The 20,663-nt window shown below is 37.4% G+C and overlaps 1 protein-coding gene across 7 annotated transcripts in view; it reads right to left on the bottom strand.

Annotated features, from left to right (window-relative positions):
* Window positions 1–20,663, bottom strand: part of LOC150077549 (uncharacterized) — a 308,710-nt gene that overhangs the window by 7,158 nt on the left and 280,889 nt on the right. For all 7 annotated transcript variants that reach the window (XR_016547746.1, XR_016547750.1, XR_016547745.1 and 4 more), the window contains one exon: window positions 8,758–8,789. Coding sequence is in view for 2 of the 7 variants with exons in the window: in XM_090386993.1 (XP_090243119.1) it covers window positions 8,758–8,789 (32 nt within the window). In the remaining 5 variants the exon portion in view is untranslated. The remainder of the gene's footprint in view (window positions 1–8,757; window positions 8,790–20,663) is intronic.

Genomic DNA, 20,663 nt, shown 5'->3' with positions numbered 1-20,663 from the left:
ATCAAAAGCTTTCCAGAAATCCAAGTATACGATATCAAAATTATTTTTGACATTCAGTCCCTTTGTGACCACATCATAGTATCCAATCAAATTGGTCAGACAAGACCTATATATCATGCCTCCCTTTAACAAACCCATGCTGTGTCTTAACTATTACTGCAGTCTTGTCTAGATGATCCTGCAATGCTTCTTTAACCAGTGACTCCATTATTTTCCAAGGAACACAAGTTAAACTAAGAGGTGTATAGTTACTTGTATCACCTTTTGAACCCCCCCCCCCTTTGTGAATTGGTGATACATTTGCACACCTCCAGTCCATGGGGACCTCCCCTGAGTTCAAGGAAGCTCTCATAATTATGGCTAACAGTTTGCTTACTTCCTTTGCTGCCTCCTTTAATATAACTGGATAGATCCTGTCCATCCCAGGTGCCGTCCTTATGTTTAACTTCAACAATTTCTCCCCCACTCTGCTCTCAGTTATTACAAAATCACTTAGCTCTGTTAGAGTTTGATAAACCTCTGGCACTCCCCTCATTGAATAATTCCTCATGTGTGAATGTAGATGCAAAATACTCATTCAGTTTATCAGCTACCTAAGCATGATCATCAATAGTCAACCCATCTATGTTAAGTGGTCCAATCTGATTCATCCCTTTCCCCCCTCTAGAGTTTACATAAGTAACATTAGTAAAGAACTCTTTGCTGTTTTTCTTTGTATCCTTTGCCAAAGGTTACTCATAATCTGCCTTCGCCTGCCTAACCTCCTTTGTGACTTGATTACAGGCTAGTTGATACCGCTATAGGCTTCTGTTTCACCTGATGCATTCCATACATTCTTCTACTCTGTCACAAGCCTCATTAATTCACCTGACATCCTTTAATTCACCTGACAGGCCTGATTGAACAGTATTTCTTAGTTGGAATGAAAAGCCTAGTAGGCTTCCAAGATGTCCCTGAAGGCTTCCCATTTAGAATTTAACATTCGTAACATCATCAGTTGATGTCACTGTACAGAATTTAAAAACTGTCTGAGACCCCTGTAGTCACCTTTATGAAAGCAAAAACCCTTCCCTTCAGCCTTGATGGTAGTTACATCTTTAAGAAAATCCCATCCCATTATACCTAATTTATATGCATTCATTTAGGTCTAAGCCTTAAACAGATTGTTTAGCCGGTATGAAAAGCTTAGTAGCTTCTATTATTATGTTCTTGAATGCTTCTGATATAGAATTTGCTGATGGTAACATCATCACCAGATAAAATTGAAAACTGTCAGAGACCACTGTAGTCACCTTTATGAAAGCAAAAACCGTTCTCTTTACTCGATGGTAGTTACATCTTTAAGTAAATCTCACATCAATACACTGTGATCGCTGCCACTTTTTTTTTTTTTATATTCAGATTCTTAATGCATGAATAATCATTGCTGATAATCAGATCAAGAGTATTAACTCCTCTTGTTGACTCTCTTAACACGCTGGTGTAGAAAACTCATCCAATAAATCCACAAAAGTCTTGCTAGTTTGTGGGTGACCAATCCATAAGTTTCAGTCAATATCTGGAAAGTTAAATTTGTCTAAGGCCAGACGTAGCCCAGTGTTCAGGAGCGAGAGTGCACAGCACACGTTCCTTGAGTGGACCAGGGTTCAAGCCCGTGACTACTAAATACGATAAATATTTGTATTGATGATTTATTGTAAACTCTACTGACTTGGTTGTCGTGCCAGAGTATAAACAGAAAATTTATTTTATTTTATTATAAGGCATTCTGATTTACTGGTCCACTATTTCTTTGACTCTGATGAGTAGTTGTTGTTGTTATTATTATTATTGGGTTTAATGATAAGGGCTACTTACTGAGGCCAAATTGTGCCTATTCATTCTTTAATTACATACTCTGATGAGTACAATTGTTTATTGTAGTAATCTGAGTCACTAGGCCTATATTATACAGGCAGTTCTCGCTTTACGAGTTTTTTCCCCCAAGTAAAAAGTAAAGTGCAGCCATTATCAACCCACTGCAGGATGGAAGCCTCCTCAACAATTCATGCTGAGGGAAATGGACCATAATCTGCCACGCTGGTCCAGTGCGGGTTGGCAGATCGACCGTATTCAGCAGTCAGGGGCTTGAACCCCGGTCTATTCAAAGAGCGTGTGTTACTGCACTCCCGCTCCTGACCACTCGGCTACAGAGGCCTTTTCCCCCAAGTATCAACTATCAACAAAATTGAAAATATGAACATTAATTGCAAAAAAAATTCATGTTAAACATTCATAAATACCACATTGCAAATCACGCGCATAGCTATACAGTACAGTGCACCCCGCTTTACGATATTAATCAGTTACCATCGTATTGCGAAAATATCATAATGTGAACTCAATAACACTGTTTTTTGGTAATTCGTTTCAAGATCTCGGAAGGTGAAATTTGATGTATAACTAAGCTATTTATCTCTCTAAAATGTCATTTTTAAGGTCACAAACGTGACCATAAGGCCATATTAAAGGTTGTGAGCATGGTTTTTAAACTGTATTAGTTACCAATTCAAATCATTAAAATGCACTACACTTTCATCATTATCATATGATCCGTTATAAGAATCAATTTTAAACGCCTTTGTGATATTTTTCTAAAGCACATTTCTGGAGGTTATGACCATAAAACAATAAAAACAATTTGCACTTTCCAGTTTATTGAACTTTTCTGTTACTGCAAGCAATTATAAATGGGTGGCAAACTCGATCTTCTTGCATTTGCGAAAATACCGATAGCTGGAACTGTGTGGTTTTTTTACGTTATGGTGAAATGTGTTTCCCCTTTAATGAAATCTTCAATTGTATAAAAAACAAATTTTCAGAATCTTCTCTTCATTCCTTTTTTTTTTTTTTAGTTTCATAAACTTGTTACTCCACACGAATCGTGTTAGTTGCAATTTGTGTGTGCCGTTAAAAAAATGCTTATGCATGCAATTGTGAAATTTATAATTAAAAGAGAAGATTATCTTGGAAACAAACACCTCTTGAAACATTTCTGAAGAAGATGACTCCTTGTGCAACAAACCAACAAATGCCGAGCCAATATTTTTTTTTTTTTTTTTGGTAGTTGTTGGCGCATAGGCTTCTGTGGCCATAATGCATCTCCCAAGATTTTTGCAGTACTTTGATCCAAGCCCAAGGCAGGAATCGAACCCACGACCTTTGGGTTGCCAGGCAGATACTTTACCCGCCGAGCCAATAATGAGTGTGCATTTAATTGATGATGAAGAATAAACATTCTTTAACGTTTGTAAATCGTAAATAATTTCTCTATTATTATAATTTGCTTGATTTTACAGGTTACGTTTTCATTTCTTTCGATAAATCAATCATTGTTTAAACAAACTAATTAGCTAACTAATTTCATTGTTGAGAACGTAATCCCTATTTTTAACCTTATTTCTATGGGAAATAAATTCCTGCTTTACGAGTTTTTGCTTTACGAGTGTGCGCTAGGAATGAATTAACTCGTAAAGTCAAGAACTACCTGTACTTCTACTCTCATTTTTGCTTTCCCAGTACTTAGGTCACACCATTTGGACTCAACATTACACTGGCCACCCATGTCAACAGGATGCACTGCCTTAGATTTTATGTGTTTCTTAACTGAGAGCATAATTCCCCCACCCTGTCTGCCTTTTCAGTTCACATGAACAAACATCAACAATGACACTCAGTCATCTTCTGAAGACGAGGATAACAAGTCTAAACCAGTTTCCAGCAAAAAAAAAAAGTAGAATTAAAACCAGGTGTAAAACAGAGTCTTCCCCAACCTAGTCTAACCTCACAATATGATATACCTCATACTGAGAATGACATTCAAAACAAAGAAGAGACCCTCCAGGCAGCTAGCTCTGCCCTGGACCAAATTATTTCAGTAAGAATACAAATGGAAAAACTAATGGCAGAACACAAGGAAGGATCACTGCCCAGTGAGAACAATGACAATAGAAATGTGGATAAAACTGGAGAGGACAATTCACAGACCTACATATAAAAATTAAACTACAGAACAAGGAAAATGAATGTAAGACTCAAAAACAAAGTACAATGTCTTATACACAGGTACTAAAAGGGTCTCAACAGAGTTCCAAGCAAATAAAACCCCAGCAGATGACAACCCCACAGAAAAAGGAAGACATTTTAATTATTTGACCTGCAAAAAAACAGTAAACTGGATTCCAGTTTTTTTTTTTTTAGGAGCATTAGCAACTAATGCCATATTGCTCCGGGAATATGTGGTGGTCATTCCCTGACCTTTCCACATCCTCCGTATTTGGTGGTGACGGGCTCAAACCCCGGTCTAATCAAGAAGCGTGTGCTACGTACTGTTGCTCCTTCCCACCTGGCTACGGAGGCGCCTCTGGATTCCAGTGAGGCTGTTAAACAATGTATTACAAAGACTTTAGAAGATCAATTTATGAGCAAGAGGAAGGATGTCATAAGTTGTTAATTTGTTCAAAGCCGTTAATCACCTCAATCAGATCTCCTTGCAGGTGCTTGGTTTCCAGAAGCTGCATTTTGCAGAACTGAAGCCTTTATTGGTAAGCATACTCTCTTATTCCACTCACTAATCTATCTCATCTCTGTACCCATTCCAACAGATACACATCCCTCCTAAAATGAGACTTCCAGATATGCATACTATACTCAAAATATAACCTAACTATCACCTCACACAACAAGATAATCAAATCCCTATCCCTGCTGGAAAAATTCCCATATATTACTATCTAAACCCCCATGAGTTGTCCTAGCAGCGTGTCTGCACTGCTCAAAGAAATTCATATCTGACTGCACAATTACCTGTAGGTTTTTCATTCTGCACTACTTTGAGTGTGGTACCACATAACTGGTATGTTATTCTGGGATTACTACTCAATATGCAGTATCTTGTATTTGTCAATGTTAAATTCACTTGCCACTTCCCAGCATCTGTACAATTTTTCTAGATCTTGCTTCAGTAGCATATTCCAAATATGCTACTGTAACAAGATCTAGCAAGTAAATTAAATAAAAAATATTAACCACTGTGCCAATGATTAAAGATATTATTAATATCATTAATAAATAGTGAAAACAACAATGGACCCAGTACTGTACTGAACCCTGGAGAACTCCACTAATAACACTAGTCCCAGAGGAGCAATGCCCAACAATATATCCACTCTGTCTTTTTCCACTAAACCACTCCTTTATTCCTAGCAGTAACTTGCCTCTAATGTCATGCTGTTCCAGTTTGTACAGCAGTACTTATGCAGTACAGTATAAAAACCTTGATAAAGAATTCAAACCAAAATAACTAATGAATAAACTACCCTCAATAACAGCAAAAAAAGTTAAACTGAAAAAAAAAAAAAAAACGTATGCTAACTGAAATAAAAATGTCTAACTTGAAAACCAAAATAATGTGCATACTAAAAAATACATAATTACAGGACCACTGATTAAACCCATTTCCAAAAGAATATTCTTCTCTAAATCAAAACCATGCTGGACTGGCTCTTCTGCACTGGTGACAAGTTTATATGTGATCCAAGGCTAACTCTACAGTGTGTAACTCTGCAGTATAGTGTTGCTTAGATATCATAGTGTCTGAAAAGTCAGCAGCATATCCCACAGACATTTCTGACTTGGAGCCATCTGTAGACGGGCAAGGTTAAGACCCTGGTAGGAACATTTCTAATTCTATCCATGCAAATGATAGTAAGTTAATGCATAGAAGGGTCTTGTAATCCAAGTGGTAGAGCTATTTTTCTAAATACAGGTAGAGATTTCATGTTTACATGCTTAAAATTTGGCTTTAGCTTGTGATTTCCAGTCTTGATTGCACACAGTAACACAATAATTCTCACTTTGTTAGTTTCCATGCTCACTTTGTTGGGTGCCTTTTTAATATCCAGTGACTTGTCAGGGAGAAATTTATAGTTTTTTTTTTTTTTTGGTAGTTTTTGGCGCATCGGCTTCTGTGGCCATAATGCACCTCCCAAGGTTTTTGCAGTACTTTGATCCAAGCCCGAGGCGGGATTCGAACCTGCGACCTTTGGGTTGCCAGGCAGGCACTTTACCCACCGGCTAAGAAATTTATAGTACAATGGTGTTTTGTGACACTCAAACAACTGGTCATCTGTGAATTCACCATCTTGAATCACATTACATAGAAATTCAGAAAACACTTCTGCTGCTGTAATGTCACCAAATGCAGATTCATCTACAAGACTAGCCTGGATATCCCATGATGAGTCTCTCTTTTAAGTTTCTCTCCATTTAAGCACAATACACATTTTTTCCAAATTTTGTAATATTTTTTCTTTGCTTGAGGACTACATAACTACCACAAATATAACAAAATAAGTTCAGATTGTTCAAATACCCACGTGAAGACATTTTACTCACTTTTCAGCACACAAATTTGACACAATAACAAACTGAGCTCACACTCAAACATTGCTGCAGAGCTCTCAAGGTCAAGAAACAAATGACTGAAGGCAGTGTTGCCAATATGTGAAGATTTAATTTATAAATTCCCAGCATTTACTTCTAAATGAATACGTTCAATAATACAACAAATGACATCAACTATAGTGATTTGTAAAAAAAAAATGGCATGTGATAGAAAAAAAAAAAAAAGAAATAACATTTCTGAAATTAGTGTGAAAAACTGAGTTAATAACATACTTCAACTGCATAATTTTTTTTTTCTTTTGGTGGCCATTACTTCAGCCTTACTGATTTACTAATTTTTCCATGTATTTATTTCTGATGTTCTAGAATTTGCTGTGTTTTGAGAAAACTAAACTGTCCAGCCTATCATAGTGCCGAAGTGAAGTCACATGATTTTTCCATAAATCACTTATCAATTCATGCATATTTTTGTCTAGTTTAGCTCTTAGCAGTTTTTGCTATTCCTTCTGGCACAGAGCCATCCTGGGGTGACCCAAGGTTTCTTGGGAAATAAACTGATTTTAATAATAATAATAAGTGTAACTTATAGTCGAAGAAAGGTTTCACATACTGTTGTTTACAAAAATTTACCTTGTAACTAAAGTAACACTTGACTAAAGGTAGCTATATTCTCCACAAGAGGTAATAGATGTTTGTAATTAGCATTCCACTATCTAGGAAATAAACTCATACACCGACCATTGAACAAAGTTTACTGTAACTAAAATTTTTACAAATAGTATAAAAACAAATTATTTACAATAAACTAATAATTGTATACTGTGGAATACTAAAAACTGTAATGAAAGATCATTTACCATAAAATAAGCTAAAATATAAAATTAAAAGCGCTAAAAACCTGGAGCTTTCGAGAGCGTCAGCTCTCTTCTTCAACAGTAATATGACTTTCTGCAACATCTCCTTAAATAGCACGTTCACGGTACCTCCACACGTGGTATTTCTCCACATGGTTCAATCGGCACATGGTCAGAACCGGAAGCGGAAATGTCTTGGGTACGTGGCAAATAAAATCGTTCATCCGAACTTAATACAATTGTTTCAAAAATAGGATGAATACGCATGCCTCTATCTCTATTCATGGTATTCTTACTGGATGAACCAATCCATAAACCCTTGAGCCATTTACGCTCTCAGTATCCGTGTGCACGATCCAAAATAATAGCATCCTCCGGGGAGATTTGATGCTGCTTCTCCCAAAAATGTTCGGCCACGGCAGACTTACTGTAATCAGCAGTTCTTATGACATTTAAATGTTCCCCCAAGACGATCCCCTAAGTCGTCGTTTTGTTTCCCCCACATAACACTCCCCACAATCCAGGCATTCTATTCTATAAATAACTCCGCTACTGAGATCTTTTGGTATACGGTCTTTGACCTGAGACACAGCTGTGCACAGCCTCCGCCCAGGAAGCTGTACACAGCGTGTCTTATAACCCTGTAAAATTCTTGCCAGATGCTCAGTAAGGCCCGGATAGTAGGGGATGTATGCAGTGGCTACCGAGACGAACAACTCCCTACGCTCAGACACCCCTCTACTATATCTATCCAGGATCCTCTGGGGGTATCCGCACTTTCTAAGAGTATATCAGCATTCCACTGATATACTCTTTTATTGCATCTATAGCTGAGGGCAGAAACTGGGTGTCTACAGTAATTAGTCTCTGAAGAGTCCTGTTGTTTACAAAAATTACTCTGTAACTGAATACATCGAAACAAATATACAGCCAATTTTTGGCTAATTTCCCCTCTTGGAAATACAGTACTAGGATGTATAGTAGATGCGAGTATTCATTTTTCTAGTTTCAAATATGAAATTGCCAGTTCTCTGATCACTAGTTTGTTTTGTGGGACCTGATCATAGCTGCAGTATATCAAAAAGTGTGGTATGAAGAGGTGCATTATATTGAGGTTACAATGTATTTGATCTCATGCATTTATTTTATTTAATACCTTTAACTTCCTATCTTAGCCTAATTAATATCATTATACAGCTCGCTTCTGCACAGTACAGCACTATCTATTAATTACTAGTTGGATGATGATGATGGGATGATAGATGGGTTTATAAAATTATGGATACAACAGCATTGTAATAAGATTGCACGTGTGTGTGTGTGTGTGTGTGTGTGTGTGTGTGTGTGGGGTTATATTTCTTTGCTAAACTTAAATACCATCAAGTATACCACTTTTCTTAAAACTAAATTTTATTTTTATAAAGGAAAACCATATTTTGATAGATTGAAAATTCAGTACCTTCTGATTCAGCTTCACAGTAGATTTCATCACTAAATATTAGGGGAGTGGAATAAAAAAATAAAAGGGAATGAACACAGTTTACAAGACAAAAGAAAAGAAAAGAAGAAATACAATAATTCATTGAAAATTCAATCATATATAAATTTTCATTAATAAAAGTTAAGGACTATGAAGTCTCAAGGCATAAAGAAATGTAGACTATAATATGGCTACAGGTTTGTGTACTTATTAATGTACAAACAAATTAATGATACATTAGCTGAATTTCAAAACAAATCAAAGCTTGTAAATAAGGCATCACTTTACAACATCTCATATTGTGAAATCTTTTTTCTCTTCTTTTTGCTTATCTTTTATACTTTGAATAAGCAACATCCCTCCATTAGAGAAGTCTACTATTATTATTCTCGGTTGAGTACCGATACCCAAGTGGCACTATTTCAAGGCTACTTGTCCTCTTCTCAGTGGACAGGTAAGGGTATAACAGCTGACAACTATGTTGTGACTTATTTACACAATATGACAGTGGCCAAAAGGTGTATCTTAGATTAATAAAAGTTAAGGATTATTTAAGCTTCTATGAACCAATTCTGACTACTATATGGTTGCGCAAACATATCACTGTGAAAGACTTCACCATATGAAATGTAGTGAAATTTGTTCTGAAATTCAGCTATGTATTAATGATACGTATGCACAACAATGTCATTAAAATTGAATAATATATAGAACTATATACAGTAAATATGGTGGATAATACATATTATTATTATGACTAGAATTCTAATGTTATCAAATGCAGGATTCTACCATACTGGAAAACCATTTAAATTAATAATCTCCTTCATATACAGGTGACCCCCGCTTAACGCTGATAATTCGTTCCAGAAAAACAGAGCGCTAAGTGAATCAGCACTAAGCGAGCGCCGCATTCCCATAAGGTAACATATTTTTTCTTTTTTCAATATGAAACTTCTTTTAGGCATTCATTTCCAAAAACGTGCTGACGTGCTGCTTTATCTATGTTAAAAACTTGTTGAGAAGTCTAACACACAATACCCCTCATCAATAATTTTAACAAGTTCTTTTTTGAAAGTTTTGGCTTATTGATCTGAATTTGTGAATTGTGGTCGGTGCCATAGGATATTTCCTAATAAACGGTAGTAAAAAGATGCACAAATGTCAGTCAAAATATTTAATTTTCAAATATTTGTACATATAAAATATTCTGCATTACATAGGTATATAATTATGTGGTAACTACTTACATATCAAAATTAAACTTAAAGTTCCAATTAAAATCATGAATTTAATTGATGAATTTAATAATGAAAAATGTGTCGATTTTGGGTTGTACTTTGGCCCTCTTCCTGTAAACTAAAAGGGGTTTTAATTTTAAATCCCCCGTAGCGTTACCACCTAACAATAAAGCTTTGAAACCTGGCATGTTTTTTTCTTTTTTCAATATGAAACTTCTTTTAGGCATTCATTTCCAAAAACGTGCTGACGTGCTGCTTTATCTATGTTAAAAACTTGTTGAGAAGTCTAACACACAATACCCCTCATCAATAATTTTAACAAGTTCTTTTTTGAAAGTTTTGGCTTATTGATCTGAATTTGTGGCTTCTCCGTGGATTTTAAATCTATTCAACCAGCCCTTACTAGTTTTAAATGGTTCAACATTTTTTTTTTTTTGGTGAGTTTTCTTCAGATCATCATATAGGCTAATCTCTCTCTCACTCTTTTTTTTTTTATAATGTTTAACTTAACTGAATTCCGCATTGGATATTATCTTCAATAAAATTAGTTAAAGTCTCACCATTTCAATTCTAATAGCCAGCCTAGCTCTAGTTGCCTGCAGTGGAAATCCCCCGTAGTTGTTCTTACAGTTAAACTTGCCAGTCCTAAATTATGGCACACATCCGGTTGACGTTGACTGGAATCGATTCGCTTCAAAACGTCTAATTTAATTTTCAAATTCAGTCTTTTTCTTATATTCATAGTCTTCGTACTGTGTCCAGACGCTGTTGCTTTTTCATTCTTATCCATCATTATCAACTCTTCGTAAATGTAACTGCGTTGGTTGCATTAATTATGATACAATGTTTGAGTAAACTGTTCGTTACGCACGATGTCTAATACCGTACTGAGTGATGACTAGACTTTGGATAAATACATATAACACAAATATTACAAGCAATATCTTTTTAAGAGGTACAAGCTAAAGAGTAAAGCTAAAGGTACAAGCTTTTCTAAGAGGTAAAAGCTAAAGATTATAATGATTTATGCACCAACATCGAGCCATGATGATGAAGAGGTTGAAGAAATGTACACTGAAATTGAGAGTCTTCTAGATGAGCAGAAAACCCACTACACTATTATTATGGGGGACTTCAATGCTAAGGTTGGAAAAAGGCAAAACAGCGCAGAAAGAGGAACTATAGGAAATTTTGGAATTGGTGAAAGAAATAAAAGAGGTGAAAGACTTGTGGAATTTGCAGAATCTCAAGGCATGTCAGTAATGAACACTTTTTTCAAGAAAAGGGTGAACAGAAAGTGGACATGGAAGAGTCCAAATGGATTAACAACTAATGAAATCAACTTCATCCTCACTAACAGAAGATATATTGTGAATGATGTTACCATCCTGAATAAGGTAAATGTTGGAAGTGATCACAGAATGGTAAGATGTACACTTGATATAGATGTAGGAAAGGAAAGGAAAAAACTGACTTGAGTAAATAATACAAAGGTCTTTGAAATAACAGAGGAGGAGAAAAAGCAGTATGTACTGGAACTTAAGAACAAGTTTGAGCTTCTGCAGACTGCTCAGGACCAAGATATCGACGAGGAATATTACAACTTTCTGAAAGTGATAAAGCCCAAGAAACCTATAGGGAAACAGAAATCCAAAGAAGAAAAAAATTAGTCAAGAAACACTTGTCATGATGAACCAAAGACGACAAATGAAGAGCAAGAAAAACACTGACAGGGAGAAAATTGAGTATACTGAGTTATGCAAAGCCATTAGAAAGAGACTCAGAGAGGACATAAGAAGATTTAACACAAGAAAAGTAGAACAAGCATTAAGGGAAAACAAAGGATTTAAATCAGCAGCCATGAGCAGTAATACAGAAAGACAAATGATACTGAAACTGAAGAATAGCGATGGTGTACTTATAAACAGCAGAGAAGGCATAATTCAAATAGCAGAAGACTACTATAGAGAATTATACAAGGAGCGAGGGAATGATAAAAGCAGTGGGGAAGATGGATTGCAAAGTAGCAACACATACGACATACCCGATATTCTTCCTGATGAGGCAGAACATGCATTGAAGAAAATGAAGAATCGGAAAGCCCCGGGGGAAGATGAAGTTACTGTAGAGTTGTTAAAATTGGGAGGAAGAGACATAACACAAAAACTGGCAAGGCTCTGCACAAAGTGCATTAGAAAAGGTGTGATGCCTAAGCAGTGGAATAATGCAATCATAGTTTTGCTGCATAAGAAAGGAGATAAATCAGAAATTGGAAATTATAGACCAATTAGCTTGTTATCCCATATCTACAAGTTGTTCACAAGGGTCATTACTAACAGGTTAGAAAGAATACTTGATGAGAATCAACCGAAAGAGCAAGCTGGCTTTAGGACAGGATTCTCAACTATGGATCACCTTCACGTAATATCACAGCTAATGGAGAAAGCAAATGAATATACAACACCATTATGCCTGGCATTTGTGGATTATGAAAAGGCATTTGACTCCATACAGCATAAGGCAATGTTTCGGGCACTGGAAAGACAAGGCATAGATACTCCATATATTATGATTTTGAAGAAAATATGAGAGTGCTACATCCTTTATTAGACTAGACAAAGACAGTAGCAAATTTAAAATCGAGAAAGGAGTTCAACAAGGAGACACATCTCCGAAGCTGTTTACTGCTGCCCTTGAGGAAGCTTTCAGAAGATTAGACTGGTTGCAGAAAGGAGTCAATGTGAACGGAGAGTACCTAAACCATTTACGATTTGCAGATGACATTGTGGTCATAAGCCACGATCCCAAAGAATTAAAGGAAAATCTTAGTTATGCAGAATTAGTATGGATTTTGGACTAAAGATGAATATGGCTAAAACAAAAGTAATGATGAACAAGTATGCCACAGAAAGGAAAATTATGATTGAAGGAGCAGTAATTGAAAAGGTGGAGTCATATACTTATCTGGGACAAGTTATTAGCTGTAATAATGATAAATGGCTGGAAGTCAAGAGAAGAATAAATTTTGGATGGATAGCATTCAGGAAATATAGTCACATACTGAAGAGCAATATCCCAGTTTGTCTGAAACGTAAAATAATGAATCAATGTATACTCCCCACCATGACTTATGGAAGTGAAACTTGGGCACTCACCAAAAGAATGGAAGAGAAGCTAAGAACTACACAGCGACGAATGGAACGAATTATATTGGGAATCAGACTGTTAGATAAGAAGAGAAACACATGGATTAGGCAGCAAACTCAAGTAAAGGACATTCTTATCAAAACTAAAGAACTAAAATGGTCTTGGGCAGGACACATAGCTCGAAGACATGATGACAGATGGACTAAGAAAATAACAGAATGGTACCCAAGAGGAGCTAGAAGAAAACCTGGAAGACGAAGGCAGAGATGGATAGATGAAATTCATGAGTTTTTGAGTAGTAAATGGATGACCAGTGCTCAAAACAGAAGGAACTGGAAAGTTGCTGGAGAGGCCTTCATCCTGCAGTGGATTGAAAATGGCTGATGATGATGATGATCTTTTTAAAATGTTGATCTCGGAACTACGTAATAAGTCAGTGTAGTGCAATTAAATTAGTGTGCGAGAAAATTTCACTGACCGTGGGAAACGTTTTAATGCTGTTTTGCTATTCATTTTCAAGCTATCGACTCCATCAAATGAAACGATTTAACGAAATCGTTATGCCAAAAATGCAATCTGGAAAAGAGTTTGGTTTGGTTTGGTTTTTAATGGCGCATTGGCAGCTAAGGCCATAATGCGCCAAGACAAATTTAAAATCTTATTAAACATTTTGGTAGCAAAGGCTACCACGTCAAACAATTAATTATTATGTTTAAAAAGGTATAAAAGTAAAAGCATAAAACTTAGATCTTTGTATAAACATTAATAAATTGTAAAAAGTCAAAAACGTCAGACATATTGTCTCTGTCACATATTATCTGACTGAGTGTAAATGGCTCAGTCAAATTATTAAAATCAGTAAAACACAAGCGTCGTGCTTCAATAAAAACAGGACATTCTACAAAAATGTGATTGGCGGTTAAAATTATGTTACATATCTCGCACATAGGTGGGTCATCCGCCCTCAGCAAGTAGGAATGCGTTAGATGACTATGACCTATGCGGTCATAGTCATCTACCATCTACCAATCTACAAAATACCAATCTGTTAACATTCTGCAATACTGTGCTATTAAAGAATTAGAATGGTATTGTCATACTGTGATACTAAAACTATAAGAATGACATTCAGTCAAAATACAGCAATGGCAGTAAACTTCATGTGGGAAATAATTTATTTCCCACTTGAAATCTAGAGTCATTGCTGTCCTTGGAAATTTTTGATATACTGGCTACTCAAGCTACTGAACACCATTCTGTTAACATCCCCAAAGCTTACAAATATAAAAAAATTTGGACAAATGTTTGTTGCGCGTAATTTTTCTCAGTGATTTTAATACTTAGAGCTCCAGATCACTTTTTAGGAAACGTAAAACATTATTTTGCATGAATTATAAATAATTTATTGAACAGCAGTCATTGCTTTTTTTTTTTTTTTGATGTGGTCAAATAATTATAAACAACATAAAAAAAATAAAACTTGCTTACGTTGAATCAATCGCAAATGATTTATTGAATGGCACTTGTCGCTTTTTTATTTAGCCAAATAATTATAAACCATATATAAACATAACTTATTTATGTTACGTGACATGCCTACTTATGAGGAGCATTTGAAAAATTCGTGGCCTCAGTATAAAATGGTACCAGTGTTACAATGTTAAAATTTTCTGTACTTAAAATGTATAAAACTTTAAATAGTAACCCCCCAGGTTTCAATTAACATCTTTTTTAATTAGTTTTAATTACATTTTTTTTAATTAAAGGTCCTGAAGCCAACAAAATTGTGAATGAAGAAAGATGGACAAATCACTATCACTGTGCATGCTGGGAAATTTTTGGGAAAAAAGGAACAACAGCAAAGGCAATTTCATGAGGAGGATGTCCCTTTCTTTTCCATGGTTAAGAAGTGGCAGCAGAATTTAAACGAGGGACGGAGAGCCTGGAAGATAACCCATGCTATGGAAGACCTGCAACATCCATCACTTCAGAAGTTGATGACAGTGTGCATGATCTGGTAATACGTTGACAGCAGATTAAAAATACACAACAGTTATCAAGTAAACACTGCATCATTTTCAAGCAGATCCAACAGATTTCCTTACAAGATTTGTGACCATGGATGAGATGTGGGTCCATAACTTTTGGCTCGAGAGACAAAGGAGCTGCCCAAACAATTCTCTTCTCCCCCCCCCTCCAAAGAATGCTAATTCAATTTATTCTTCTGGAAAGGTAATGGCATCGGTTTTTGAGATGCCATCACCCTGTGAAGGTGGTAAAAGGTAAAGTGCAGCCATTATCAACCTACAGCAGGGTGGAAGCCTCCTCAACAATTCCTGCTAAGGGAAATGGACCACAATCTGCCATGCTGGTCCAGTGTGGGTTGGCAGATCGACCGTATTCAGCAGTCAGGGGCTTGAACCCCGGTCTACTCAAAGAGTGTTTTTTTTTTTTTTTTTATGTGAACTCCAAACACGAGAGGTATTAGAACCTATAGTACTTAGTACCGTGCTTGGGGTGGAGGTTGAGAAGACGAAAGAAGATATTTGTTGGCATTGGACTTGAACTTCTGTAGATTGCAATTTTCAGGAAATACGTATGAAGGAAGGTTGTTCCAGAAAATGGCAGATGAATGAATAAATGAGGAAGATGAAAAGTTGGTTCTGTGGGTTTGAAGTTGGACAGTAAATGGATGTTGGCTGGTGGCGGCACGTGTTCGGACTGTTTTGAAAGAGAGAGAGCGGGAATTATAGAAGCCAATTCAGAAGAACAGTATCTGTGGAAGTATCTGTAGAAGAGGCATGCATCAGGAACAATGCGTCTATGAGAGAGCGAGTGGAGAGACTTTGTTAGAGATGAATCATTAATTAACCTAACTGCCCTCTTCTGAATGGAATCAAGAAGCCTGAGAGAGGTTTTGGGGGCACCACCCCAGATGTGGGAACAATATTCCATGGCAGGGCAGATTTGCGATTTATACAGAGTGAGCAGCTGTTTGGAAGAAAAGTAACGCCGAGACCGAAAGAGAAAACTAAGTTTTTTAGATGCAGAAGAAGCAATATCTGTAATGTGCTTGTGCCAAGAGAGATTAGAAGTCAGGGTAACCCCCAAAAGAGATATATCATTTTGCCTAGAAATTGGAGTGTCACTAAAGATAAGCATAGGAGCAGAAGAATCCTTTTTGCAAGATATAAGACAAGACTGAGTTTTAGAAGGGTTGAAATCAACTAAGTTGTCTTTGCCCCACTGGAGAATTACCTGAAGATCAGTATTTAAGGAATTGGTAGTAGATTTTCGAGAAGATGAAGCTGATTGAGCAGGACAAGGTTTCTCAAAATGGAAAGTTGAATGCAATGTGCTATCATCAGTAAAACTATGGATAGGATTTCCAGTCAATGGAAGAAGGTCATTAATATACAAGAGGAAAAGAGTGGGGGAAAGAACTGAACCTTAGGGGACACTGGCATTAGTGGAGAAGTTAGAAGACAGAGAGCCATCTACCATTACCCTCAGTGAGCGATCAGAGAGAAAACTGGATAACCAATTACTAAAAACACTTGGTAAACCATAAGATGGAAGCTTGTTTAAAAGACCTTTATGCCAAACACGATTAAAAGTCTTTGAGATGTCAAGAGCAACTACTTGTGTTTCACCAAACCTTTCCATTGAATTAGTCCATAAATGGGTAACATAAGCCAGAATATCACCAGTGGATCGACACTGACGGAATCCATACTGGCGATCCTTGATCAGACGGAAGGTTTCTAGGTAGTTTAAGAGTTGGCGGTTAATTGATTTCTCCATTACTTTAGAAAGAGTAGAAGAAATTGCAATGGGACGATAATTGGATGGGAGGGATTTGTCACAATTTTTAGGAACCGGCTGGATATGAGCAAATTTCCAAGCAGAAGGAAAAACACCTTTGGAATAAGAAAGTGAATAAAGGCAGCAAAGAACAAGAGTAAGTTCAGGAGCACAGATTTTGGGAACAAGTGGAGAAATACCATCATGACCTGGAGTTTTCTTAGCATCAAGATTTGTCAAAATCCTTGTGATATCCTTTTGACGGAAGACCACGGGAGGCATTGAATGGAGCATGTTGGGAATGGTGGGAGGTGTTTTACCAAGATCATTAATACATGAGCTGGAAGAAAAATGGGATGCTAGCAGGTCAGCTTTATCCTTGGCTGAAGTGACAACAGAACCATCTGGTCTGGACAGAGGTGGGAACAGAGATGGGCAAACGTTGCGGCCAATAGCTTTGGCAAGAGACCAGAATGCTTGGCTACCATTAGGGCAAGAAGCAAGTTTTCTACTCTTAGCCTGTTCAAACTCTAATTTGGACTGATTAATAACTGCTTTACAATTGTTGCGAGCTTTGGTGTAGGCAGAAAATGAAACTGAAGAATTAGAAACAAGCCAATTACGATATGCAACATTCTTCTCTTGGACAGCCTTAGCACATTTATTGGAAAACCAAGGTTTAGATAAAGGACGAGATTTTAAAGTGGAGTGTGGGATAAAGGATTCCATTCCTGCAAGAATAATTTCACTGACACGATCTGAGCAAACGCTGACATCAGAAGTTTTCAAACAGTAATCCGACCAAGGAAAAGAAGAAAAGAAGTCTCGCAGGTCATCCCATTTTGCATTCTTGTAATGCCAAACAACGAGGTTGGGAATAGCCATGAGATAAAGGTTCGATTGGAGAAGAGACAATCACCAAGTTGTGATCTGAAGTGCCTAAAGGACCTCTCACTTCGACCGTGTACTTAGAACGGTTCTTTGTGAGAAAAAGATCAAGCGTATTGGCTGTATGATTAGGATTGTCCAGTATTCTTGTAAGTAAATGAACAATCTGTGCTAGGTCATTAGTAATTGCAAAAGCCTCAGCATCTCGACCTGCTGGGTCGGTGTGACTAGAAAACGGAAGCCAGCTGGAGTTGTGAACATTAAAATCACCAAGGAAAATTACCTCACTGGTAATTAGGAAAGTTGGACTGGAGAAAGTCAAGTTGCAAAGAGAGGAAGTCAAAGAGCTCCAAGGGATTAGTGGAGTTGGGAGAACGATAGAGACAACAGATGAATTTGACACAATGAGGTAGAGAGATTTTAAGCCAGAGAAGATCAAAGAGAGGAGATTCCAAATTGCCAAGTCTCTGACAGGGAATATCAGAACGGACATATGCACAAGTACCACCTTTGAGGTGGAAGGAATCATACAGCAAATAATTTGGGCATTTGAGATGAGCAGTAGTTGAATCAACCGATAACTGAGATTCTATCAGAAAAAGTACATGGGGTTTGGCAGACTGCAAGTGGAAATGGACATCGTTGAGATTAGAATTGAGACCACGTATATTTGTGAAATGAATTAGGAAGTCCTTGGGAGGTTTAGATCTTTTTGCACATAAGCTTACTCTATTAGTTTGACTATTTGTGGTATATTCAATAGTAAGAAAAAGTTGGTGGGACATGCTGTATGAAGTAATGAAATTTTTGGATATGGCATACATGTGGTAAGAATATACCCAGATCCTTGACATAACGTGGCCTCGACAATGCTCCCCACATACATACTACTCGGACTTCCTCCAGTCATTATCTGGCAGAGTAGAGGTAGCAAGATTATACACTAGCTGATCCGGAAGCTTCCTAGAGAGTTACCAATAGGTTCGGTCCAGTGTACTAACTAGCGGCCGGCCTGCAAACACCGTTTTAGAGCTGTACCCTCGAAATGTAAGGAATATTGGAACTCGCCACATCATAACCTCAAAAGTCATCAATCATACTTCATGATGGAAGAGATAGGGAAGGGTTGACCGGAACTTAGCTCTAGAGACTAAACATGGGTTACACCACTTCAAGCCTCCAATAATCAAAGTGGTGGTATTTCACCAGTTGATGAGAGTCATCTACCACCTAGTACTGCCTGGTAACATAGAGGGGCGGCGTTTCTCCATGTGGTGTGGGCACCACACCTCGACCCCTGCTTACGTTGGTTCACACCTGGGTGGTCACCTACCATGTACTTGTGCATGGAGGTTATACTCAGGATTACTAACAGTCCCACCATCATGAAGGTGCAAGCAGAGGATTTGGCTGTCACAGACTGTCCGGACTTCGCCGAAATTGGGTCCACTTGACTTGAGTGTCACCCGAATATCAGTTCCATCAGCGTTTTAGTGTGTGCTACTGCACTCCCACTCCTGACCACTCGGCTACGTTGGCCACTGCGAAGGTGACGGCATCCCAAAAACCAATACCATTGTAGCCTTTTTCAAAATTTTCACGAAAACATCAAAGACAAAAGCCGACGAAAACCTCAGCAAAGGAGGCTTGTTCCAACAGGACAATGCACTTGCTCACAAGTCTATCACTGCCATGGTTGTACACTACTGAGTAGCTTTGACTTCTTGGACCATCCCTCATTTTCATCAGATCTAACACCATCAAACTTTCACCCTTTTCCTAATTTAGTAAAAGAGCCACCTAGAGGTTCTTTTATCTGCAGATTCTGAATGCATGAATAATCACTGCTGATAATCATATCAAGATACTGCTCTCTCTTGTTGCCTCTCTAACATGCTACTGTAGAAAATTTAGTCTGTTCTTGTCATCCAATAAATCCACAAAAGTCTTGCTAGTCCGTGAGTGACCAACCAACAGTTCCAGTCAATATCTGGGAAGTTAAAATCTCCCATAATTATGTCATTATGCCTAATTAACCATAATTAATATTAATGGCATAATTATGCCATAATTAGGTAATTGTGTAGGCAGATATGAAGTTCTCTGAGCAGTGCAGATGGGCTGCAAGAGTAGCTCATGGTGTCTTGTCAATGATATACAGGAATTTTTCTAGCAGGGATAAGGAGGTGATTATTCCCTTGTATAAGGCAATGGTCAGGCCACACCTTGAGTACTGTATACAGGTCTGGAGGCCTCATTTCAAGAAGGATGTAAAGCTGCTGGAACGAGTACAGAGAAGGCCAACAAGATTAGTGAATGGAACAAAGGTTTGCTCTTACGAAGAAAGGCTTAAGTTTTGCAAATTACAGTGTCTGGCGATTAGGCACCGGTGAGGTGATCTGATAGAGGTATATAAAGCCTTGAATGGTTTCAGCATGCTCAATGCCGATGGGAATCTTCCTCTTGCTAAGAATAATCACCTGAGAGGGCATAAATTCAGATTGAGGAAAGACAGATGTAGAATAGATGTGTGGAAATTTGCCTTTAGCCAGCGGGTAGTTGGTTGGTGGAACAAACTTCCATCCCTTGTTGTGGAAGTTGATAGCCTAAATAAATTTTAGGCTCAGCTGGACAGGTATTTCGAACGAACGGAGGGGTGAAATGGAACTGGTTTTTTTTTTTTTTTTTTTTTTTTTTGGCTGATGCTGCATAAGCTTGCTTTCTTGCATCATATGCCTCTACTAATGCTAACCTCCACTCTATTATGTAACCCCTTTTTTGTACTGGTTCTTAGTCCCATATAAC

The sequence above is a fragment of the Mastigoproctus giganteus genome, chromosome 12 (genome assembly GCF_048544385.1).
Source record: "Mastigoproctus giganteus isolate SK-2022 chromosome 12, ASM4854438v1, whole genome shotgun sequence".
In the NCBI taxonomy this organism is placed as follows: Eukaryota; Metazoa; Arthropoda; class Arachnida; order Uropygi; family Thelyphonidae; genus Mastigoproctus; species Mastigoproctus giganteus.
Note: the sequence above shows the minus strand (reverse complement) of the source record. Positions and strands in the feature narration are given on the sequence as shown.